Raw genomic sequence first — 25,389 nt, 5'->3', positions numbered from 1 at the left:
CCTCCCTCTGCTGCCTCCCAGGCTACCCCCCACCCCTCCACCCCCACCCTGTGCCCATCCCCTCTGCTTTCACACACCCCGCCAAGTCTTGGAGCCAAGACATGTCCATGTCTGAAGGTGAATCACCTTTTGTCAGAAGTCTTGGCCCCAAAGCTAAGGAAGCATATCCCAAGGCAACCTCCCTTGTTTCCTTTCCCAAGCCCAAGCTCTGCTCTGCTCAGTGAATTTCCTGGAGTGTCCCCCCATCTGTGGGCCATCCTTTGCCTTCTGACCCACAGAGAATTCCTTCTTTTTTTCTTTCTTTCTTTCTTTCTTTTTTTTTTTTTTTTTGTTGTAGTGACCTTTCTCCAACTTGTGTTTCTGGTTTATCATTTTAAGGAAGAGATTTGTTGTTGTTTAAATTCCTGTTCTGGAAGGAAGAATACAGAGGTTCCGAGCCCTGGAGGGTCCGGGCACAGTCAGGAGCCGAGGCGGGATTTTTCTCCGTGACTCACACACTGAGGAGTCTCTGAGAGGGGCCTTGCCGTATTTGGTTATGGCCTACTTCAGGTCTTCCTCCACATGGCCCTGGGGCCTACCTGAGGGACTTGAGGCTGGCAACCTCTGGTGGGGCTGGGTTGTGCCCTCCTCTGCGCCCTCTCACTCAGCTCACCTGGGGGTGTGTCTCCCAGGTGTCTTGCCTGCTTTGTCCCGCCCACATCTGCCGGCCTGTGGTCAGCCTAGACCTTGGTGACTCATTTGTTTTGAGTAGGATACAGATGTATTTATTTAAATATTGTTTTGAGGGGAGAGACTCTTTGCTCTGGGTCCCTGTTTTCTTTTCCTTTCTTCTCCTGTGGTAAAAACACTTAACAAGACATCCATCCCCTTGACAGATTGTTAAGTGTGTCCTACAGTCGTGGTAACTCTATGTACAAGGTATAAGGTTATATGGCAGATCTCTAGAACCTACCCATCCTGTTTCATGGAAACTTTACACCCATTGATGAATACTCCCCCTTTCCCCCCAGCCTTTGGCAACACCATTCTGCTCTTTGGTTCGATGAATTTGCCTATTTTCAATAGTTCCTACGAAGGGACACATGCGATGCTTGTCTTTCTGTGACTGGCTTATTTCCCTCAGTATAATCTCAAGATTGCTCCGTGTTGTAGCCTGTCACAGGATTTCTTTCCTTTTTAGGGCTGAGTGATATTCCAGGCTATGTATACACCATCGTTCTTTTATCTGGTCATTCACAGTGGACACTTAGGTGTTTTACATCTATGTACTTTGACAGTTTTCCTAACTAAAAAAGACTGCATCTTTTAATTCCTGTCCCTCTTTCCAGCATGGAAAAGTAGGGGGCAAACAGTTCTGGCCTGTTTGCTTTTTAAGGGGATTCTGCAGAGTTGGAGGGTAAGCATTTCCACGGAGAAGGGGGCTTTTGCAGACATGGGAATTTCTAACCGGGCAGGACAGAAGTGACCCTTCCCTATTGCCTTGTGAGTCCCACAGCTCTGCGGAGCTCCCCTGTACCCCAGCATCTGGCGACATAGGGGTGGCAGGGCCAGCTCGAGGGAATGAGATGGAGGGCTGCTCCAAGGGTGGCCCTATCAGACTCAGGGGGTGTGAAGTTAACTGGCCCCTGGCCTAAGTAACCAAATGGAAAGTGGTATCTTTAATTATTTCCTTCCCTTTGCAACTGTCTAATTGTTCACCTGTGAGAGATAAACTAAATAATAAGGGGCACACCGAGGAGGGAGGAGCTAGGCAATTATCCTTCTACCCAGAAGATAAAGTCTTTTTTCTTTTCTTTTCTTTTCTTTTTTGGCACTAGTTGGCAGAATACATAGCTGGTACCCTTTTACCTTATGGTTTCCCCATAGTCGAGCCAGTCCATTGGGATCCACTATCCGGAATATTTTGGATTCTTTGTCCTCCCATCGGATGAAGTTTTCGTACCGGCTGTCAGAAAGCAACTGATAGACGTAATCCCAAAGCAGTCTACAGTCTACAGAGGAAAAGGGCAAAAAACCACTTTTGAATAGGTTTCCTGTTAAGGCACTAAGAGCAAGAATCAGAAAATAATCAAGGAGTCCCTTCTGCCTTTTGTGGATTGATGGTCTTTCTTATTTCACGGTGAGGAGACCAGGGCCCAGAGAGACCTGGTGGATGGTGCAGGAGAAATATGACCTTTGACCTGTAGAGGTCTAAGAGACCATCCCCACCATCTGCCTCCCTCCACAGATGGGGACGCCGTGACCTGGAAGAGGAAGCACCTTGTCCAAGGTCATGACCAACGACTTGAACTTGAGCAGAGCTCCCATGAAAGACAGAGAGCAAGCCAAAAGAGGGGTAACTCTGGGTGGGTGTGGTCAAAGGGCGGGAAGAGAGCCCCAGAGTTCCAGGCACGCAACATGGTCTGGTTGGTGGAGCTGCATGATTACTCTGGGGTTGGAGGCCGTATGGACAAAGACAAGAAGATTGCGGCAGGCTACCAAGCAGCAGAAAAAGAAGTGTGCTGCGTGAAAGGCTGTGGGGAGGAAAACTCTACAGTTTGCTACGACTGGGCGCGGTGGCTAGCATGGTTTTCAAAAGAGGACAGATATTTTCTCATTACGGCCTATTTGGGAATTCTTTAAAATTGTTTTCTCATAATGAAATCAGGGTAGAAAGGAACCAAAGTAAAAAAGAAAATCACTTTCCCCATTTGGAGGACTGACATTCCGTCCATCACTTGGTCAGGCCACAAGTATTTATTAAGTGAGTTAATACAGGCCAGGCACTGTGCTGGGCCTCAGCTTGTGGGTGTGGGTTGGCATATTAAAAGAGAAGACACAGACTGTACCCTTTTCCCTTGTTCTAGTGTTTTCTGGAAGTGCCGAAATGGTATGTGGTTTGCCCTCTGGCAGCCCTGGAGAGGTGGATGGAGGCAGACGTGTCCTATCTAGGTGTACTTCCTGGACCAGCATCCAGAGGAGAATAAGAGGCTCTGATTTCCAGGGGTTCACTGCTGATCCTGGGTGCCTCGGCAGACCCCAGCTGGAAGGGCGGGTAGTGAAGGATCAAGGAAGGAATTCTGTATGTGGCTCAGCATCTTCCTTGCACCCTTTCTAATCCTTGGAGGCCCCAAGTGGCTGGGATTCAAATTCCGGGTCTCTCGCATGACACCGTGCTGACTTCCTTCTCTTGGGTGAGGCCTGGCACACCTGGAGGGCAGTGTCTAATCGAGACTTGGACTAATTCAGAGCCAACATGGTCACCTCCCAGGGAATGAAACACACCCTTCTCGGGAGCCTTTTTACAAGGGCATTGAGTCAGGTCACCTTGGGCGAGTTTCTTAAATCTCCCTGAGGTTGTTTCCTCATATACGAAACAGGAATAACATGTCTTTTATGGGATTACTGTATGAACGATGGTGCAAGTGAAGGGGAAAGTCATGAACACGACAACAACGCCATGTGCCGGGTGCCGTGAGCAGGACCGTGCTCATCCTCCACCAGCCTGGCTGCGCTCGGCCCTGGTGCCCTCTTGGGAGGCAGGTGCCATTGCTATTGCTATTTTATGGATGAGGAAGCTGGGGCTTAAAGGGCTTGGTAATTCACTCCAAGGCCACAGTGAGTGAGTGACACTTGTGGGGGTCCAGGCTCTGCACCACTCTTCCTGATGGTTAACAGATAAATACTGTAAAGTTTTCGGACTTTCCAGAGCTGAGTTGCAGTCTGTTCAGCGCTGCCTTGCTGCAACCCAGCCTTTTCTCTGGATGGCAGAAGGAAATGTGGCATTTTCGAAGAGGCTTCATCTTTCAAGAAACTAACACGAAACTTAAAATGACCATAGCCTTCCCCCTCACCCCCAATTATCTGGGTCCAAAAATTAATGGGATGCACGAGTTACTGTATTTTAGAACAGGACAAACTGTTCTCTTCTTGAAGCAAAGACACGGCATACTCGGGGAGCTGAACCCCATTCTGGTGACAGAGGCGGCCGGCCATTCCTCTTACCCCCTATCAGCCAGGGAGGAGAGAGCAGGGGGCCATAAAGCACCTGGAGAAGTCAGCGTCACACTAGTGCAGGCTGAGAAGAATCTAGCTCATTATGAAGGCACTCGTCGCAGGATGACTCTAGTTGCTAGGCAAAGCAGTGAGATCGGCGGCGTGTCTTAACCCTCCTGTCCCCTCCTGGTCTCACAACATTTTTACTGCAGATGGAACACAGGACAGAGCTGTGGACTCAGTGTCTGTCCTATTGTCATATGGCAGACGTTTTAATTTCCCCTCCATCACTTCCACTGGAAAACGTCTGACAAAACCAAACATCCTTACATAAAATGCCAACAAATTAGAAGGAACAACGAAGGGGGTTTGTGTGTACAGCTCCTCTACTGCTTCTCCACAGGGAGACCACGTCCAGGGCAGAGAGGCTGGGCAGCACCTTTGGATTCAGCTGGATTGGGACTGCAAGTCTCTGAGTCTCTGGAGTATTCATTTGACTAACAATGAAAAGACTGTCTTTAGCAGTTTGATATAAAGAAACCGTGCCCACAGGAAGGTGAGGAACATATGGCTACTCCCCTCACCTCTCGGCCCACTGGGGCTAAAAGCATGAGGTGGACGGTCCTTCCATCCCCACGCTCATGTGCGCTTTCCTTGTTTCTGCGGCTTCTGTCTTGCTCTGGTGGTTCACTGCATTTCCCACACATGGGAACCAGACCATTTCTCCAAGTAAGGGCTTAACCCGCCCTGGGCTACCATGCTGGCTTTTCAGAGGCCTCAAACTCAGAACTTTATGTAAATCATTTAATAAAAGAGATCTCGAAAGTTATCTGCTCTTTGGTTGGTGAATGAAAGGGAGGGCTTACCAGAGAACAGACTCTACCTATATGTTTCAAGAACATTTGATTCTTGCAAACTTTTCCCTTTCATAAATGTGAAAATAACCCCAAACAAGCTGCCAATTGATCACTCTAAATGACATTTAAACCAGCAAAGCCAACTTTAGCTGAGTAATAAAAATATGTTGACATTCAAGACATATTGGATTACTCAGTTACTAATGGAGGTAGCAACAGGAATTCTGTGGCATAAAGCAGTTGTTTCAAACTCAGAGTATAAATGACTTTTATAACACTATTGATTGTTTTGTTTCTTTAGTTAAAAATTATTCCAGATGATAAATATAAAGGACTGACCAGAGAAGATTACTTTTTTCATTTTCTTCTCTCTCTCTTTATTATTATTATTATTTTTTAACAATTGAAGTTCAAGCCATTGGGGTTATTTTGTTTTTTAAGATTTTAAGGAAATAAGAGGCAGATCCTTTTTAGTTCCCTAGATCCTCTGGAGGTTATTTCCTGCAATTTTTCAGTTCTGTTGAAATCTACATTTGCACAGATACAATGTTCTCTGATCACATATATATCATATATATACACATATATTACTATATGATAAAACCCACCAAATTCTATAGATACAAGAGTATCCTATTATAAAATGCCTGACCATGCATGTGAAAAAATTCATGTTACAAGGTATTCATTAATTTTAAGTGCATTTCTCTTAAACTAAAGGGTCTTCTGTATTAAGGCACGTGGGTATTTTAAACAAACGTCCATTATCTGGATTGTCTCTTCCATGAGAGGAAGTTTAGAAAAGGGTTTAGCTCCAGTGAAGTGCCATTTTTCAGCTGCAGAGAGAACATTCTCTCTCTTTCCTGCTGGGTGAGGTACCTTGGGTATCCACAGCTAAAAGGCATTGTAAAAAATCCCTTCCTGTGGTTAAGGAGAAATATTTTCCCTCCCACGTCTGTCTTCTACCAGAGACTCATTGTACATGCTACTGGAGCAGAGATTGCAAAAAGATGGGCAATTCACACATAACCAACATGGTTTCTAATGAAAAAACCATGCCAGACAAAACTGAAGTTTAAAAATCTGAGTGGGCAAATCAGGTTATTGACAAAGGGAATGTTTAATGATGGTGGTTAATCAAAATTTTGGGAAAGCTTCTGAGAAAGTACTTTTATGTTGTTTCAACTGCCCAAATGGAATTTTAAATGAAGGTCTGCCAAATGAGTTCTGTGGGTCTGATCATCAACTCATCAGACAATAAGTGTCCCTGTTTCATTTTTTTCAATTTACTGAAAAGATTAATACATTTTTGTCAAGTTCAGCAACAAAACAGGTAAGTAAAATACAAAACAGAAAGCTGCTACTCTGCTTTATAGCAGTGGCTCTAAACAAGGGGCAACGCGTTTCGGTAGGGAAGGAAGGTATTTCGCAATGTTTGGAGCTAATCTGGGTTGTTGCCACGGGGCTAGAGGATGCTACTGGCCTCTAGTGGGTAGAGGCCAGGGATGCTGCTGAATATCTTAGAGTACCTAAGTCAACCTCCTCCTTAACCTCAGAGAATCATCTGACCTGATGATCAAGAGTGCTAAGCTTGAGAAACTCAGCTTTTAGAAACATGGGCTTTACAACATGCACAGCTCAGTCCCCCCCCGCCCCCATCCCCGTCGTGTCCTCAACTCTACATCAGTCATTACCTAGGAGCACAAAGTTGGGAAATCCAGTGCAGCCTACTCTGTGTCGATACCCAGAGGTGTGTTTACAGTGTGGGCAGTTGTTTGTGCTCTGCTGAGGCTTAGGAAAACAGACACCATATGTACGGGGCAGCAAGATGTACAGGGAGAGTCTAAGGTGGGGAATGCAGATCTCAGCTTCCTGACTCCATGGGGGTGAGGGCAGGGGGGGGGGCAGGCACAGGGACTGTAACTGCCAGGGAGGCTGGCCCTTTGCATGTCTGGTTGCATGAGGTGTGGAGTAACAGAACAGGTAAGTGACATCCAGATAAAAAGTTGCCACTCTGCATGAGAGCAGTGGCTCTACACGAGGGGCAATCTTGCCCCGGAGGGAAGCAAACACTTAAAGCTTCAGCCCCCAGCTGGAACCTCGCAGGGCCTGGCCCCTGCTTGGCTCAGGTGGGGGCAGCCTGGGAAATCGCACCCCTTCCTCCTGGCAGTCACACTGTATTACAGAAATGTGTGTTCTTTACACAAACTGGAATTTCCAGTCTCCTCAAGCTCCTTCTATTATTTTCCGCCCCGCCACTGTGGCTGTTACCGTTTTATCGTTTAAAAATGCTGTCCTGAGACTTCCTTCTCTCTTAGGGCTCTTTGATTTCTCAGTAGTTCACAGTGAAAATAAACGGCAGTGACTCAGCCAGTGTGAGAAGCTGGAGCCACGTGGGACATTCCTGAGCAAAGCCTCCGAGCGGAGAGGGAGCGCAGAAGTGAATCTCCAAGGAGATAAAGAAACTAGAGCACCTCGAAGGGGTGCCCTTTGCAGGCCACAGGCCTGCAGGGTCAATGCCCCGGCCAGCTCCGGGTGGGTAGTGGGGCTGCTGTACCTGCTGCTTTCCCATCATTCTCTGCAGCCCTGTAGCAGAGCAAAGAGAAACAGGACAGAGAAGGGATCTTAGTGCTTGGTAATTAGCCGACTGATGCTGTGTATTCACATATTGTCTCATTAGTACTCCGAAGCACCTGGAAAATGGGTATTAGTATTCTCATTATGATGGATAAGAAAAGCAGACCTCAGGAACAGTCAGCACCTTTGCTAGGATACAAGGACTGGATTCTATTCCTGCTTATTCCCAAGTCCATGCTTTCCCAAGGGCCCACACTACTTCCTGGGGAACACTCCAGGCCAGCTGTTGATTGGGACCCTGCGTCAGGAGCCCTCAGGGTTGATGTAGGATGTGGGATAATGTAGCTCTTCTAGCTGGTACTGAAACCCTGGGCCCCTTTGGTTAAAAGAGACATCCCACAGTACTGTCCTTTCCTTCCTCAAAACAGACATGGACACACCTGTGGGCGAAGGTGCACTTATGTAGGTCCGCCTTACCACCAAGGCCCAGGGAGGAAGCTCATCACTGTCACACTAAACCCTTTAGTCTTCTCTTTTATAATGTCTTTTTCCCCTCAGGGCTGCTCCTGAGGCTCATTAAAAAAAAAAAAAAGTCCACGAGTTTCGTTTGAAACCATGTCACCAGCACTCAATACCGCTAGGGAGGAAGCAGGGATGGAAACAAGAGGAAGAGGATGGAATGACTTCCCCTGGTCCTCGAGTTCCTGGGGACCCACCTTCAGCTGCTTACTCTGGAGTCTCAGGCTTATTTTTCCTCAACTGATTGAAGATTAGAGGCTTCCAGGATTGAATTTCTGTGCCTACAGAACTCATCCAGTCAGTCCAACCAAATCAGGAAAGTACATCGTTTTAGTCAGGTGACAAAGAAACTGGACAGGAGACTCCATGTTTCCTTGATTAGGATCCTTTTGTTTCTGCTGAAAACGTAACCTTGAGAGATAATAAACTTATTTTTGAAAGTCCTTTTAAGGATCTGAAAGACTGCTATGACGTGTGTGGCAGGAGGGTTGGGAGTGGAGGGAGCACATGCTGGGGGGAATTTTAGGTCTTATCCTCAGCAGGATCAACCAAACAGGGGTGTCCTCACAAACCATGAAGAAGCTCATGTTTGCAAAGAATATCAGGGGACTAAGCAAAAGTTGTGCGATAAGCACCAGAAGAGAAATAATCTGTTTGGATGGGTCATGGACCTGGGACAAGCAAATCCGTTCAGACCTCTGAAGTCCCCAAGTGTGCAGCAAATGAAGGAGTAGGAATGGATTATAAACCAGTTTGCTTCCTTAGCAGATTTTTGGATGAAGACCAACGAGGGGATGAGCAGACAGGAAGTTTGGTAATTCAGGTTTTAACGGAATGGAAGAACTTTTAAGAGAAAGCCAAAACACCTTAAAATTTTCTTTTAAGACTTAGCTGTCTATTGCGAAAACCAAAGTAGGAGCTTATTTGGTTTGACAGCATAAAGTCAGGGGGCTATTGCCTTAGGTCAGCAAAGATACAAAATGTGGCATTTAGAGACACTATACCTATCACCTAGGAAAATGCCTAGCACAAAGAGAGATACATGATCAGTCTGGAACAAATGAATGATTTAACTCCACCATCCAAGTATGCAAAGAAACAGTTTCTTTCACTTAGCTGTATTCTACTTTTGTTTATGATGTTACTGGAACTACTCGGGACTGGTCTGCGAACAGCTTACAGTCTCCTCTCTCACATCACTTGTTATTCTTCCTTCTACGTGTTTGAGGCTCGCCTCATCCTCTAAAGGGCAAGGAATTCCTTGAGAGCCGGGACAGCATTTTCAACTTCCACATCCTCCAATTTGCCTACGATTGCCAGCATACGGTAGCCACGAGTCCACAGTGTCGCAGAACAGGGGGCAGCGAATGCTTCCTGTCATGTTGTCTGCAAATATTTCGGCTCTGCTGGCTGTACCATCTCTCCTGTTGGCACACAAGAGCAGCCACAGACACAAAGTGATCGGGTGTGGCTGTGTGCCAATAAAACTTGATTTACAAAAATAGTAGTGGCTGATTTGGCCCATGGGCCCGAGTTTCCAATCCCTGCTCTGGACTCCCAGGTCAGAAGGAAACACGTGTCTTGGAAAGAACACTGGAAGAGGCTCCAAGGCTGGACATTGGATGTGCCCGAATCTCCTTTCCTTCATCCGTACAACCCGCTTCTGGCTTTGAAATCACTGACCTCTAAGAATGAATGTCAGTATATACTTAAAACATGACTCAGGGCATCACCCCGTGCTAAGCCCATCACCTTATGGTGTGCGCTGCTAACAGACTCTTTGGATGTGAAACACATGGGCAAGGCACAGGCCAGTAAGACTTTTGTGGGCTTAGAAAAGGGCTAGAAGGTTCACAGATGCTATCCTGACCCCCTACCTCCTACCACCGCCCCCCCAAGCAATAGCCTCATGAGCATAACAAACAGAAAACAGGCCCAGAAAGAAGCAGTTTGTTCACTCTTACCTACACCATTGGCTTCCCAATAAAGTTTGAACATAGGGGTCTTGTTTCATTGTGTTCCATGTTAAATTTTATCCCATAAACTGTGGCTATTCTAACTTATTAACTTCAACAACAGTTCTTCTTATCCATTGAAAAATAAGGGGATGCCTTTAGAAATAAGTTACATGTTATATTTAAATAGATCTAATCTGTGGTTTGTATTTAAGCCATTACCTCCGAAACTTCTTTATTGATGATTTTAATTTCCTATAAGGCCTATAAGGCCAATACCTAAGTAAACTATTGTAGCTTTGCACCTCTAAATTGTATGCTACATCTCAATTCTGAGAAATTAAAAAGTGAGGAAAAAAAAGAATAGATGAAATAGGGGGAGATTTTTAATGGACTTGGATTCCCAAGATTTATATTTCTACCTGTTCAGGATTGCCGGAATTTTAAATTGTACATAGGAATTACCCACTGAGCTCGACCCTACTAAACAGAATTTTACAAGAATCTGAGCTGTCCAAAATGACAACTAAAAGGGTAGGAGTGAGGGGACAGGGATATCAGGAGCCTGCAGTTGTAGCAAGGAGGGTTAGAATCAAGACTAAGTGTTGGATTCTAGACTTTTGACCCTTCCCATTTCCCCCTCAAGATGATGGATTTGGTTAAGTCCGATGCTGGATTTGGTTAAATTAGTTAATACTTACATCTGGAGATTCTTCAACCTTTGAGTGTATCATTAGAGGATTAATGATGAATAATTTGAGGGGATTTTCTCACCCTGGAGGAGTTAATGCATTTCCCAAAGAAAAGCCTAGATTCCCCTCTTTTGTGTGTTCTTGAGAGAGCCTGGGCATCCGTGGGTACCAAGGTCCATCACTGGGCTGGTATGATAGTTGACAGAGTGTCTTTGATGAGGCTACATCCATCACCGAGCAATTTTGACATTCAGGAATAATATTTAAAAAACAATAGTTGCACAATTTTTAAGAAACTAATATTCTAATATTTATAAATCCACTAAACAAGGGAGAAATAACTCTGTACGTCTGAATAACATAACTTTTCTGATATATGGGCTTAGATTCCTAGGAAGTCTGTGGTAAGACGGCATGACAGAGGAGGTGGATGGGACAGAGGAGGTGGACGGCTTCCCTGGCTCGGGAAGCCAGGTTCCACGAGGGCAGCCCTATCAGCCGCGGCCAATGGCACAGCCGTGACCATCCCATTGAGCCCATCACCCAACCCCTATTTGACCTATGCTCTCTGTGGCTCTGTCTCTTCCATGACTTCCCTAGTTCAAATGACCTTCCACGTAAGAGGCATATCGCAATAGTAAGCTGCCTCTAAGAGCTGTCCTGAGAATTATAAATAAGTAGACAGTATCTGCAAAATGTCTAGTCCGGCTGTACAGACCATGCAAGAAACAAGACAAGAAAGGCATGTATAGACAGGAAAGGTCTGGCCTGGGAAACACAAGACAGGTCCTTTATATTCTTCACAGTAATATCCTGACCCCATCCTCTTTTTCTAACAATCTGCGGAAATTCACATGTTTTGCCTAAGGTGTCTGTCTCTTTATAAATCCCCTGATTTTTCTTCTTTTCTTTTCATGGTCTCTTTTTTTAGATTGGAAAAAAAAAAAAACCATATATACATACACATGCACATATATAAAGGCAGAGAATCCCAGTGTAGTCACCACAGCTAGTCTTATTTTATGTACACCCCCCCCCCCAAACTCACCCCCAGTGCTGTGAGGATCATTCTCAATCAAATCTCGGACACAGATCATTTCATGTTTCACAAACATAGAAGTCCTACTTCTTTGGCATTTCATTTTCTGGATTCAACACCCCTGATGTAAGTGATTTGGGACACTAAAACTGAGGCAACATTGGAGATACACTAGGAGCCAGAGAAACATTTAGAAACCAAGAATTTAAACAAAAAAGGGACAATGAGTCAAGACAGAGGCAGTTAATGTTGCCTGTAGGACTCTGTGCTGTCATGCTGTTAGGAACACCACTCCTTCCTGGGGCCGGCCGGAGCTCTGTCCTCGGGTGCTCACTCATGGAGGAAGGGGGCATTTCTTGCCTTGCCCTGACCAGGTCTGACTTTTCCTGTCTCCGTGCCTCCCTTCCGCTACTGAACACATAACCACCTTCAGCACTGAGCCACGTCCATGCAAAGCCTCCCTCCATTCCTCTGGTCCAAATTTCCTTCTCTCTGCTTTGCTCCCACAGCACTGAGTTATCCTAATACACAGTCAGTGCTCAATAAGTGCTCATGCACTGGATGAATGGGACACAGGACGGACTTCATTCTGCCTTATAGCTTAGTGGGTGGTTTTCACATCGGTCTCTCCCATGAAATTTTAAATTCCTCAAGGAAATAATTGTGTTAAAAGCACTGCTCTGTCCCCCTACTTCCTCAAGCATTTACCTGTGCGTAGTGGGTGTTTGAGAAATGTCTCACGAATGGAGAGATGCTCCAGGAAGAGAGCTACCCTGGCCATGTGGCTGGAGGGTTAAGTGTCTGGAGAATGACTTCATGTAAATTATGGACAGACTAGCACAAATACAACGTGTAGATTTTTTTCTCTGGTTTCCACTGGTTTCTTGTCTTAGGGAAGCAAATGTGGGCTTGTCATCATAAAAGTAAAAGAATTTGGGAGTGGTTTCCTTCGTCCAAATGACCCAGCAACACCTGCCTCCAACACCATAATCGTGTTTTTCTCTCCCACCTTCTCCCAAGGTGAAGGCTACATTGAGTTACTGCCCATAGGATGGAATTACAGGTCTGAATTGGAGACAAAGGTTCTTTATGCTATGTCTGGTCATTAATTAGCTGCTGGAAACTTCAAGACAGGGCCATTAGCATGCTCATAAACCTTTTATTTTAAATGTTTTCGCTTAGCCATGATTCTGATGTGACTCTCCTTGTACGCTGGACGTAGGACATTTGTTTCTTAACATTTCTGAGGCTCATTAACTACTCCATCCCAGCGGCTCATTAACTAGCCCATTAGGGATTTCACTTCATTCAGGCAGAAGCCTCCACTTGCCCTCACAGAGCCTTTGCGGGCGCCTAATTGGGAATGGTGTGAGGCCTGCTGCAAGGCCGGGGAGAGAGCGAGGCTTTGTCAGGTCCCCCTGGATGCTGGATGGGCGGCGTAGGGATGCGCTCACCTACCTGCTATTCTCCCAATGGGCATGGCGTGCTCCTCGGGCGGGGAGACGGACACCATGATGTGGTTCATGTAGGCCAGGTCTTCCCGATGCGAGAGGTTGATGGGCTTCCCTTCCCTATGCAGCCCGTCCTCGGAGAGCCTGGACTGTTTGAAATCCACGGAGTGCCGGGGGTTCAGGATCAAGGGGTGCATGATGGGACTGGGCATCAGCTGGATCACGCGGGTGCTCTCCTGCCGGGGGCTCGACGGCTTCTGGTGGGGCTCAGAGGACGGCGGGCAGTGGTTATTCTCCATGGGAGACACTGACAGGGGGTAGGACTCCTGGTGGTTGTTCTCCTGGTGGAGCCTCGGCCCCTGGGCCCTGTCGGCCGGGGAGAGGCGGCGGATCATGTTGTCCAGGGGGGACCGGAGGGGCCGCTGCTCGGGGTCGGGAGAGGGCCGGTGATTGGCTGTGACAGGTGATCTAGACCGGTGCAACAGTTCAATGGTGGGGGGGTTGTGGTGCACATTCTCCACTGGGGGCCGTGGGGTCCTCTGGACACAATTATCTGTGGAGCAGAGGGAGAGACAATCACTGACCCCAGTGAACTGTCAGGAGAGGGACCCCACCGCGGTTCTAAAGAAAGTGAACAGTGAGTGAAGCCTGGGCGTGTGCCGGACAGACCGTTTGTCCCTCGAGACAGAGTGTCTTTTCCACTGCTTAAAAAAACAACTGAAGTGCGCATACTTGAAATTCTTTTCCTACAGTAGACAGGCTAAGAATGTCCACAAGCATTCCATTAAGCACTTACTAGTGACTTGTGAGCACAGGGATGCCAAACCTGTGTTCTTTAGCTTTGGTTACTTGACTCTTCAACGTGGCTTCTGGGGTCCTTAAGGGTTTCTTTCTAGAAGCTTTCACTGACTTACATTTCCACAACTAAATGTATATATTCTCTACCTCTGGGATGTTGTTATTGGTGTTAATGATACCATTATTTCTACTATTGATACCATTATTTCTATCTAATGATACCATTATTTCTACTATTCTACTACTACTAAAGTAGCTACTATATCCTTGGTACTGGGTTATGTTGTTCAGAATGTATCATACTCCTCAGTAGGAGATCCTAATACCAGTACTAGTTCAAACGTGATAAAATGGGAGGCATAAAGAAATTAAGCAACTTACTCAAAGACACACAGCCAGTGAGGGAACGAGACCCAGACTCCAGTAAGATTCTAGAATCTAGGTACCCATTACAGTATCCGCCACTTTGCTATACGTAGAAGCCAAGAGGAAAAGCGATGGGAAAACCTGCTTTAAGGATGGACAGTGGGTCCCATTTACAGACTGGCAATCTTGTACTTGAAAGAAGCTTTAGGATCACTTGGTTTCTGAGTGCACAGACCCTACAAATGCTCAGAGACAGGCAGAGGTAAGTAAGGAGAAGGAGGTAAGGACATCTCCAACCCTGCCTTCATCGTATGCCACTTGAACTTTCAAGCTGGTGACAGCTGAGCAGGGACAGCATCGGGAACAGAAGCAGTCCTGTGGGCTGGGTTGTGGGTGGGTTGGGGGGGGTGGCTGGCACACACGTGGCTTTAGGAGTCCCTGCTTAGGGGGAGGAAAGATGAAAATCTGCCTACAAAAATGGAGTTTTCTTCAGTGCCTCCCCCTCATCCTAATGAGGTTTCTCTGGCCACATCTGTTCCCAGAGCTCTCACTAAAGGATGCACATGCTTTCAGGTCTTTGTTCTGGTCCAAGATTTGTCCATGACTCTGAGTAAAGCAAGTCAAAGATACCTCCCTTTGTCCCTTATGACAATATCTACATGAAGAACACATAAATGGACTCTAGGACTCTGACAGGGTTAGTAAACAGAGACTGAGCTGGTAGTGTCTTAAAGTTTTACACATGATTAACAGAAAAATGAGGACTCCTCTGGATCCCGGTTATGTGAAACAGTGAATGTGTCATTCACGATCACTAAAAGAGCATCTGCTTGAAGGCAAGCGTTTATTTTGTAACTGCTGTGTAACCTGCTGCCAAGAATTTAGAAGTGCTTACCTGTTGGAATAGCTATCGGTGGGAGACTGGCTTAATCAATGATATTGTATCTCTAAAAAATGGAGGATCAGGCAGGTATTAAATGGAACGATGAGTGTCTTAATATTCCGCCAAGGACTGGTCTCCAGGTTCTATGATTAGGTATGCAAAGCCAGGTAAAGTATTTGGGTATGCTACCACCTTTCTGTGATAAAGGAGAAGCGAATTCCAGTTTCCAGAATGACACAATGGTTTGTATCAAACTAACCTTCCTACATACAGAAATGATGGAACCCGGATACAATACATTTACAAAAGTTATTTGAAGGTGCTAGAGAAAACTGAACAGCATTTTATTCTTGAAAGAAGAGAACCGCACAAGAGAGATCCAAATTTATATAGCCCTGGGGTTTTTCCCCAGTCCCTGTAGCAGGGTGCAGCTGGAAAATGAACTAGAAGTTGTGTAATCTGTCAGGGAATAGAGTATGGGCTACCAGAATGGCAAAAAATCAAGAAAGCAAATCCTATAAAGGGGAGAGCCTCAGGGAGAATACAGAAAGTTCCCTCAAATCCCTAACATGTGCTCCTGTACAGCATACGTGCAAGGTGACCTCTAAGGAGCTCAGTGGAAAGCAACAACTGTATGGCTGAAAGATAAGAGCAGGAACATCAACTATTGGCCATTGTACTGGAGACAGAATTGAGAATTTGAGTCCTAGCAACAGAGGCTCTGCAAACACCTCGGGATGCCTATCATCCCAGAACAGCCACAACTTAGGAGTAAAGACTATGTCCAGGTCAAAGGGATTTGCCTGAGGACTACAGGCAAAACTTAAATAGATCTGCCCTAACCAAATGTTAGACCAAGCCTCTACAAACTCAAGGTGACTGGCTAGTCGTTTACCTGCTAGAGCAAACCCCAACATTCTTCAGAGGAATATAACATAATCTAAGTCTCTACAACGTATCATCTATAACGTCCAGTATTCAATAAGGATTCTTGGGACATGTGAAAAAAAAAAACCCAGAAAAATGTGGCCCATAATCAAGAGGAAATGCAGTCAACAGAAACAGACTCTAACATCACGTAGATGTTGGTATTAGCTATTAGAAATAAGTGTAATCACTTGAAGGAAATGATGGTCATAATGAGGTATAACAGATGGAGACTGTCAGAAGAGAAACAGAAACTTAAGAAGAAGACTCTAATACTGAAAAACACAATATCTGAAAGGTTGGACTGGAGGTACTCAACAGCAGTTTGGAGATGACAAAAGGAGGGGTTAGTAAATTTGAAGACACATCAATAAAAACTAGAAATAAATAAACGAATAGATCCTCAGTGACCTGTGGAACAATATTAAATGGTTTAATGGACGTGTAACTGGAACCCAAGAAGGACAGAACAGAAAGAATGGGACCAACCCCTTCCCAACAACTCCCCACAAAAAAACCCCCAAAACTGAATAATGACCAAATGCTCTCCAAATTTGGTAGCAACAACAACAACAACAACAACAGGAAACTTAAAGATCTAAGATGCTCAGCAAATACTAAGTAGGATAAATACAAAAGCTACATCCAGGCCTTCAGAGTCAAACTGCTGAAAACCAAAGATAAAGAGAAAATCCTGGGGGCACCTGGATGGCTCAGTGGGTTAAGCCTCTGCCTTCAGTTCAGCTCATGATCTAAGGGTTCTGGGCTCGAGCCGTGCATTGGGCTCTCTGCTCAGCAGCGAGCCTGCTTCCCCCTCTCTCTCTCTGCCTGCCTCTCTGCCTACTAGTGATCTCTCTCGCTCTGTCCAATAAATAAATAAATAAATCTTAAAAAAAAAAAAAAGATAATCCTGAAAGCAATCAGAGGGGGAAAAAAGATACACTATGTACACAGGAAAAGCTATACTAATTGTGGCTAACTTCTTTTTTAAACAGCTAGAGAGAAATCGAGAGTGCACGCAAGCATGTACACAAGAAGGATATGGATGGAGACCCACAGACTGAAAGGGAATTAAGAGATACATCAATCATCTGCAATGTATAGACCCTTGTTTGATTCAAGGAAACTGTAAAAGCACATGTGAGGTAGTTGGAGAAAATGTAAACATTAATAAGACATTTGATGATATTGAAGAACTGTTAGTTTTCAGGTGATATGATAACTTTGTGATTACAATTTTATAAAGGGTCCTTCTCTTTTCAGACCTGTACTGATATATTTACAGATGAAACTATGTATCTGGAATTTGCTTTAAATTAATTCGTGATCGTGAAGCAGAGAGTATGGGCACAGAGGAAACAAGATTGGTCATGAGTTGATCACTGAAGCTGGTGATGGCTACGTGGTGGCTCATTAAATAATTCCCTCTAGTTTTGCCTAAGTTTGATATTTTCCACTATAAAAAATGTTTTTCCTTTTTTTTTTTTAAAGAACTCAGTCAACCTTGCAAGGATAAAGATTAGGATAACAAGTACTAAATTCTTCACTTAAACCCAAATGCAAATAAATGCTTACAGGATACGGTCACTGATTAGGCCCATATAGTTCATTTTAATGCCTGAGATCATGAGCATGATAGAAATGACCTACCATCTTTTGGGGATGAGGGCAAGTTTTCTTTCATGGCTATGACGGACCTTAACTCTGCTGTCCCCCAAAACGAATTTATCTCTTCTCTGTCACAGAACATGATCATGATAAGCAACTACCTAAGACAGCTGTGTTTTCAAGTTTTGTGCATTTTCTTCTAAATGCTATTTACAGACTATCTCCCTTCACTTAAAAGCTTATTAAGGTTTAAAAATGCTTAAGGTTGATGAAGACCATGTACTGAAAAACCCTATTTCCTGAATCCATTTCCTGTCTTACAAATTTCAAAACAGACACGGGCGTTGGCCAGGAGTCTGGTCACGTGAAGGCTCTCTTTGATGTGTTGGGCTTCAAGGCTCAGGGTATGGGTGTGCACTCGGGGCAAGCCTTAGGAAGTCGGGGTGGACTCTGAGAGGAAGGATCTCCATGCCAAGGGTAAAAGAGGAACTGATGTAACGTCCTGGAGAGATTTCACTCTCTGTTCCTGCCCAGATCTTTGGGAACAATGAAGGAAGGAGACAGAGCTCTGGATAATCCAACTCAGATTTTACTTTTGACTCAGGGTCCAGGCAGGAACAGGACTTGGAGAAGCTTGATTTATTTACTTCTCTGCAGACACCACTCAAAGAGGAAGTACTTGATGAAGTTGATAACATTAATGGTAGAGAACTGGATCCAAGGGTATTTAATTCCAGGCTCCTGGTGGTCTGGGCACAAGCACTGTCAAGGCTGAAAGGCCTGCAATGAGAGCTTCCCGGCTTTGTTTCAGTTTGCAAAGCATGCACCCACGTACGGAGTAGGCGCTGACGTTCCTACCCTGCTGCCCCTGTTATTAGAAGTTGGCAGCAGCATGTGGAAACTTATGAGACCAGAGCCGGCAGGCAGAGAAGCTCCGGACACAGGAAATGCACTGAGCGGACAGTGGGTGCATTAAATCCCCCAGATGTAGGAGTCTTCTGTCTAAAACAAGAAGATTTTTTTGGTCTGGCCTTGATGTCTGGGTTTGTTCTTGGTGAATTGCCCAGCTGGAGAGCTGGGAAATTATCCACATTGCCCTCGGTCTGAAGGTCTTGATATGGGAGGGAAATGCGCAAGAAAGAGGGAGGGTAAAGCCACGCGTGAAGTAGTCAGTGTGGGCATGGAGAGAAGTGGGGAGAAGAACCTCGGACTACTAGGCAACCCGTTCTGGTTGAAAGTGTTTTCTAACCCCCAAACCCTTCTCTTTGTGGGCCTCTTTTAGATACGAAAAAAAAATCCTTTCTTGCCACGAAACAGCCCCAAATAAATTAGGGCTTTCAGTGTGAGGATTGCAAAAAAGGATGCCTTTTCTTGTCTTCTTTCCTTTTGCTTATTAGGAAAGTTTGTCTATTTGAAAGTCATCAAAATTTGACCCAATTTAATCAGGTTGTAAAGAATGAATAACTAGTAAACTTAAACCAACAAAAACTGCCTTTGGTTAAAATTGTGGGCTTTAAGTAGGAAATATCCAGGGTAGAGCAAAGGCTCAAGCTTCTAACTCACAAAGAAGGATCACATTTCCCAGGATCACATTTCCACCACCTCGCTTTCCCTAAGGCCATGGATGGTGAGAAGAGTAGTTAGTCCGGGAGATGCAAATCAAGCCAGCAGGTAATTTACTCATCGGCCTCAGTCCACCGTGTTCCACATTCTTCTGGAAGGAACCACTTCCCAGCATGAATTTGTAAAAGACTAGTGGGAACCACAAACAATACAAAGAACTAAATGCTCCAGGCCTTCAGCTGCAGTTCAGAATAGACTTTCTACACACACTTAGGTTCTGTCCCCAACCTGTTATGGGGTGAATTGTGCTTCCGGCCTCACCCCGCACCCCTCAATCCATATGCTGAAGTCCCAACCCCCTTGTACCTCAGAATGTGACCTTATTTAAAATAGGGTCATTGCAGATTTCATTACTTAAGCCAAGGTCATATAAGAATCAGGTGGGCCCCTCATTCAATATAACTGGTGTCCTTACTTAAAGAAGAATTTGGACATGTAGACAGGCACAGACTGCATGGCTGGAAGGGGAATGTTTTGCCACACAAGGATAATATTTGTAATATGATATCAAGGATATCGCAGTCTAATGGAGAAGGCAGACACATTAAAAACAAAACAAAACACACACACACACACACACACACACACACACACACACACACAAAGGCAAAAGGTGCTGAATTAAGAGTCCATCACAGGGAGTATGCCATGTGAAGGTGAAGGCAGAGATCTACCAGTCAAGGAATACCAAAGATGCCTAGCAAACCACCAGAAGCTAGGAGAGAGGCCCAGAACGGATTCTATCTCCCAGCCCTCAGAAGGAACTGACCCCACCCTTACCTTGATCTTGGACTTCCAGCCTCTAGAACTGTGAGACAATACATTTCTGTTTAAGCCCCACCCCCTTACGGCTGCCAAAGCACGCTAATACACCCCCCAGCTCTGCCCCACGCTCCATTTCCATGAGGTTCCACTGAGACCCTCCAGTCCCTCTGCCTGCCCATTCAGCCCACGCACTTCAGCAAGTTGCCAAGGTCCCTGCATTCCCTGGAGGGCCCAAGAAGAACAGCACCGGGGGCTGCAGTCTACGATTCACAGATATATGAGCTCGTCACCAATAAACCCCAGGTGAGCTCCTGGTTTTAGAAGCACTTGCTGAAAAACGGGCTGAAGGCAACAAAGTGGGTGACTTGCAGGACTCTGCATCTTAATCTGTATTCCTGGGGTGGGGGGCGGGCGTGGGGGAGACAGCCTCCCGGTGTTCTAGCCTCGGCCAACAGCTCAGTGCCAGAGAGCCCAGGAGCAAGTCTGCCTGGCCTCGGTCTCAACAGGGGCCGCGCAAGAGAACTGAATGAAGAAATCAATGGGCCCGATTTCAAATGAGCCAGTTAGACATGTGGGGTAAACCTTGTGAATCATTTATAAGGAGGGGCTCAGGGTGACAGAGATCAGTGGGAGCCCTGGAGAGGGGAAAGAGCGAGATCACAGAGGGCTTCCTGTTCTGGAGGTGAACCCAAACTGCCCCAGGCCCCTTATCTCAAAGGGCTCAGACAGCACTTCCCCAGGGGAACCAGGAAGTTTCTTGAAAACTTCCTGGCTACCTGGGGAGAGTTAGTCATGCATATTAGGGATCTCTGGCGCTGAAACTTCTGGCTTCAAGGAGCTAGCTAGCGCCTGGGCTAAAAGTAGCCTCTATGGGACTGGAGGAAGCCAGAGGAGGCAGGAAAGTGAACAGGTCCACCCTGAAGCACACTGAGGCCCCCTTCTAATGGATGAAGAGGCTCTGGCCATCAACCCAGGGCCCCCACACTTTCCCATCACAATGAAATGCCACATCTGGGGACAAGGGTCAGAGGGTAAAAGGTCATGCTGCCCCAGACTCTGAAATACAGGAAGTGAGGCAGGAAGAAGAGGCCCTAGAGAGGCGTGGAGGAGTTAGAGGAGGAGTAGAAGTGGGGAGCGAGGGGAAGTGGTGGTACCTGGTGCCCTGGGGAAACAGGAAGTCAAGATCAGGGCCTGGTCTTAGTCTGCTGGAACCTCATTATCTCCAGCCAGATCCAAGAATGCCTGAATTGAAAGTGGGCACAAAAGGTTAATCTTAGGGTTCTTGCGTGTGAGAGGAGACACACGTCTCCCAAAAGGGTCATGGAGGGTCTACCGTGTGCCAGGTACCGCGGGGTACCAAAGCATAAACATTGCTCCTTTTCAAAATGGCTGGGCCCCAAGCGGGGCACTTTTGATGTTTTCCCACAGAATGGAACAGAGGGACCTGGTTCATCCATGAAGGAGAGTCCTGGTATCACGGCGTGGGTAGGCAGCGGGCCCATCCGACTTCCGGGACGCACACATGCGGTGTTTGCACAAAGTGCACTTGGTCACGAGAATGGGAATAGTTTGGAACACTGGGATTGGAGGTAGGAAATAAAACCAACCACTGCACAACAATGTGAATATACTTAACACTCCTGAACTGCACGAAAGCTTGAAAGTGGCTAAGGTGGGAAATGTTTTGTGTCTTTAATCACCATTCAATATTGTTTTAGGTTTAAAAGAAGACGAAGGAAAAAATCTCAACCCAACAATGGTGAGAGATACCAAATAATGGTAATGAATAACATTTAGTGAGTACTTGCTCTGTGACAGCTATTGCTCTGAGGGCATTTTCCATATTAACGCGATATGAGACTAACATCAATGTCAAAGCTCAGCCAATGGCCTCCTTGACTTTTTGTTTTTTTTTTAAAATATTTTATTTATTTATTTATTTGACAGACAGAGCACAAGCAGACAGAGCGGCAAGCAGAGGAAGAGGGAGAAGCAGGCTCCCAGGGGGCAGGTAGCCTGATGCGGAACTTGATCCCTGGACCCTGGGATCATGACCTGAGCCAAGAGGAGACGCTTAACTGACTGAGCCACCCAGGTGCCCCTCCTTGACACTTTAATTGTCAATATGATCCCAGCAAGACTGGAGATTCAAGGAAGTTTTTACAACCACCTGTAACAGGTTGCCTGGATCAGCTCCAAACTTTATCTACTCTGGTGCCTCTTTAGGAGCTATACTGAAGGATCAGCTCCCAAGGAGTGACCAGCACCCAGCTGGTTCCCAAGGGGGAGGACAGCCTCTGCTCTCAGAAGCCAGTGCCAGACTCTGAACTCACATTTCTCACGGGCTGGGGTATTTTCTTTATGCTAAGTCCATTCATTCAGAGGCAGTCACAGATCCACAGTGGGTTAATTCACTCCGAATCAGCGTGAGTTTTTGACACTATGAATGGCAGACGTACACTGGTGTCTCCAAAGTCATCTTTGATGGGGCACCTGGGTGGGTCGGTTGCTTAAGCGTCTGAACTCTTGTTTCGGCTCAGGTCATGATCTTGGGGTTGGGAGATCGAGCCCTGTGCTGGGCTCCACGCTCAGTACAGAGTTGTGCTTGGGACTTTCTCCCTCTCCCTCTGCTCTTCCCCTGCGTGAGTTCTCTCTCAAATAAATAAAATAAATTTTTAAATTTTATTTATTTATTTGACACAGAGAGAGAGAGATGGAGAGAGCACAAGCAGGGGGAGTAGCAGGCAGAGGGAGAGGGAGAAGCAGGTTCCTTGCAGAGCAGGGGAAGCCTGATATGGGACTTAATCCCAGGACTCTGGGACCATGACCTGAGCCAAAGGCAGTGGCTCAGTCAACTGAGCCACCCAGACACCCTGAAATAAATAAATTAAAAAAAAAGTGATCTTTGACCTTTTTGCTAGTCTGTTTAGATTTGCCAGGTTCCAGTACCATGAGGCAGAAAAATTATAAGCAGGTTTGCTGGCATCTGCCATACCACATCCTGGTCAGGGGACCTGGCTTGGCCTCTTAATCTCCCCAATTCCACTCACTGCTCCGTATTTTGTCCTGTTTTCAGGGTGTTTGCACAAAACAGATGAACAAAAATGCTATTTTGGTTGGCTCATTCCTGTTGCAATGGAATGGACATGGGCATGAGAGCTAAGTGGACCCAGGGCTAAGTCTCAGTTTTGCTACTTGGTAGGCTATGTGATCTGGAGGCTCTTAGCTTTTGTCTCCTCATCTGTAAAATGGGGATAACAGTACCTTCTTTATAGGGTAGTTATGAAGATGAAGTGATCTGGACACCTAAGAGCTTAGAACAGGGCCTGGCACACCATAAATGTTAGCTATTACTTTGTTCCTACGAAGCAAATCCACACACCTCATCTTCTTTAATTATCTCATTAAAATTGTGTAAGATTTCCTTCCTCCAAAGCAGTCTTTGGGCACTTGGATTTGGCAGTAGAGGGGATTGGGGGTGGAGGGGAAATATTTCCCTCAATAAAGCAACCCCAAAGATGAAAATCCCTGGGCTATTGCAGAATGCATGGCACCTCCTTGCTCCCCACAAAGAAATGACTCCTCTATTCTCTGGGCCATTTCCATGTATGGCTGGATAGAGAACTGAGGTCTGCTGTTTTGGTGCTTGAAGGTTCTCACTATCATCTCACTTATGATTTCCATGTCCACCAAGTGACAGAGCTCCCCCCCGAGCAACACATGTGTCTTCAAAGGGTATCCACTGTTGCAGAAACAATCACGACACTGCATGTGTGAATATTTCCAAATGAAAGTGATTAAAAATCACCTCCCACTCTCTTAGATAGACACACGAGAGGGTGTGTCTAGAGAGCTGATGTATGTTATAAGGGGGTCCCCCAAGGGGTCCTGGGATGAGAGCATAGGATCAACGCGACTCTTGTTCCTTCGCTCTGTGGACTGGGGCCTGTCCAGTCCGACAGGGTAACTCTGTGGAGCTGGCCCCATTTGGAGACTAGCTCAACTGGAAGCATATTTTGTATCGCTCAATGAGCTTTTAGGGAATCATATGCAAGTAGTTTTAACACCAGTAGGGCTACTGGAGATCGAATATATACTTAGGGGCCAAACCTTTCTTGTAATTATTCCAAAGGAGCTAGAAGTAACTGATTTTAGAATCTAAGGTGTCAAAAGTAGTTGATATTGTAACTGTGGGTGACAAAATATATTTATTTTATCATCATTTGCTGATCTGTAATTTCTAAAGATGTTTTACCTCCTCATTTTGGTGAAAGAAACAGTATCATTTTTTGGTTTTGTCTCCTTCCTATAAAACTATCTACCTAACATCTAACTCATTCATATTATGCAGATAAAATGAGGCATAACAATAAAAGAAAAGGAATCCACTTGGATTTCGGTCATGAGATAAAGGGATGGTGCCAGTCTTGGTTTGACCACTAACAGGGGTAATATTACCAGCAGGTCCCAGGAAGGTGAGACAAGGGAGGACGGAAGAGATGTTTCACTGATTCTGAGCAACACCAAGCGAAACACTTTAGATTTTCCGGATTTTAGTTGCCCAAGGCCCTGATGGTAGGTAGAGAATGGGTCCATTCATCTTCCGATCACCCAGAGAGACCCAGACTTTGGAGGGAATGTAGGATTTGGGAGTGTAGGAGATCTGAGAACATTTGGTCTAACCCCTGTCTCACAACTGGAGAAACTGAGGGCCAGAGAAGAGAAAGTCTGCCCTTACACTTTGTTCTGGCAGAATAGAGGATTCGAGCCTGGTTTCCCAACTTCCAAACCCCATCCTTTAAAAAATATGATCGAAGCTGACTGTGCCTGCCAGGTGGTCCGGGGTGGTTCTGCTTTGTGCCTATTGCCCGGCTTACCTGCTGGAGGAATCCTGTCTCCCTGCCACAGTGGCTCGGTATGGGTGAAAGATTCCAAGGCTGCCTTCCTTGTAGAATACTGCATTCTATTCTCAAAAGTCAGTTAGGGAAGAGGGTGCCCATGCTGGTTCTCCTAGATCTGGGCGGTCAGTGGACAACTGCTGCACCCCAGGCACCACACGGTTTCAGAATCGTGTATAACACAGAGATTAACGACTGTTTACAAAAGAAAGGGTAACTGGCTTTCGTGGGATAGCCCACCTCACCCTTCAGAGTCTGGAGGGGAACCTTGAAGCCACTTCCTGCCTCCGGGCACTGCCACACGGCTGCCTGGGAGGACGGTGAGATTTCAATGTCAGGCACTCACAGGGGCTGTGTGGGGAACTGCTGTTAGATTCAACAAGATATATTTGGACTGGGATCTCAATTACCGTTGTGAAATGATGAATGTCTGAACCGGTTAAGTCAGCGGCCGTG

At 45.9% G+C, this 25,389-nt stretch overlaps 1 protein-coding gene across 4 annotated transcripts in view; it reads right to left on the bottom strand.

Annotated features, from left to right (window-relative positions):
- ETV6 (ETS variant transcription factor 6) overlaps window positions 1–25,389 on the bottom strand; it is a 231,700-nt gene that overhangs the window by 4,595 nt on the left and 201,716 nt on the right. For all 4 annotated transcript variants that reach the window (XM_032347324.1, XM_032347322.1, XM_032347321.1 and 1 more), the window contains 2 exons: window positions 13,073–13,618; window positions 1,849–1,991 (listed from right to left, as the gene is read on the bottom strand). In XM_032347324.1, the coding sequence (XP_032203215.1) occupies window positions 1,849–1,991; window positions 13,073–13,618 (689 nt within the window). The remainder of the gene's footprint in view (window positions 1–1,848; window positions 1,992–13,072; window positions 13,619–25,389) is intronic.

The sequence above is a fragment of the Mustela erminea genome, chromosome 6 (genome assembly GCF_009829155.1).
Source record: "Mustela erminea isolate mMusErm1 chromosome 6, mMusErm1.Pri, whole genome shotgun sequence".
Taxonomy (NCBI): Eukaryota; Metazoa; Chordata; class Mammalia; order Carnivora; family Mustelidae; genus Mustela; species Mustela erminea.
The sequence above is the reverse complement of the archived record's forward strand: the minus strand, read 5'-3'. Positions and strand labels throughout refer to the sequence as shown.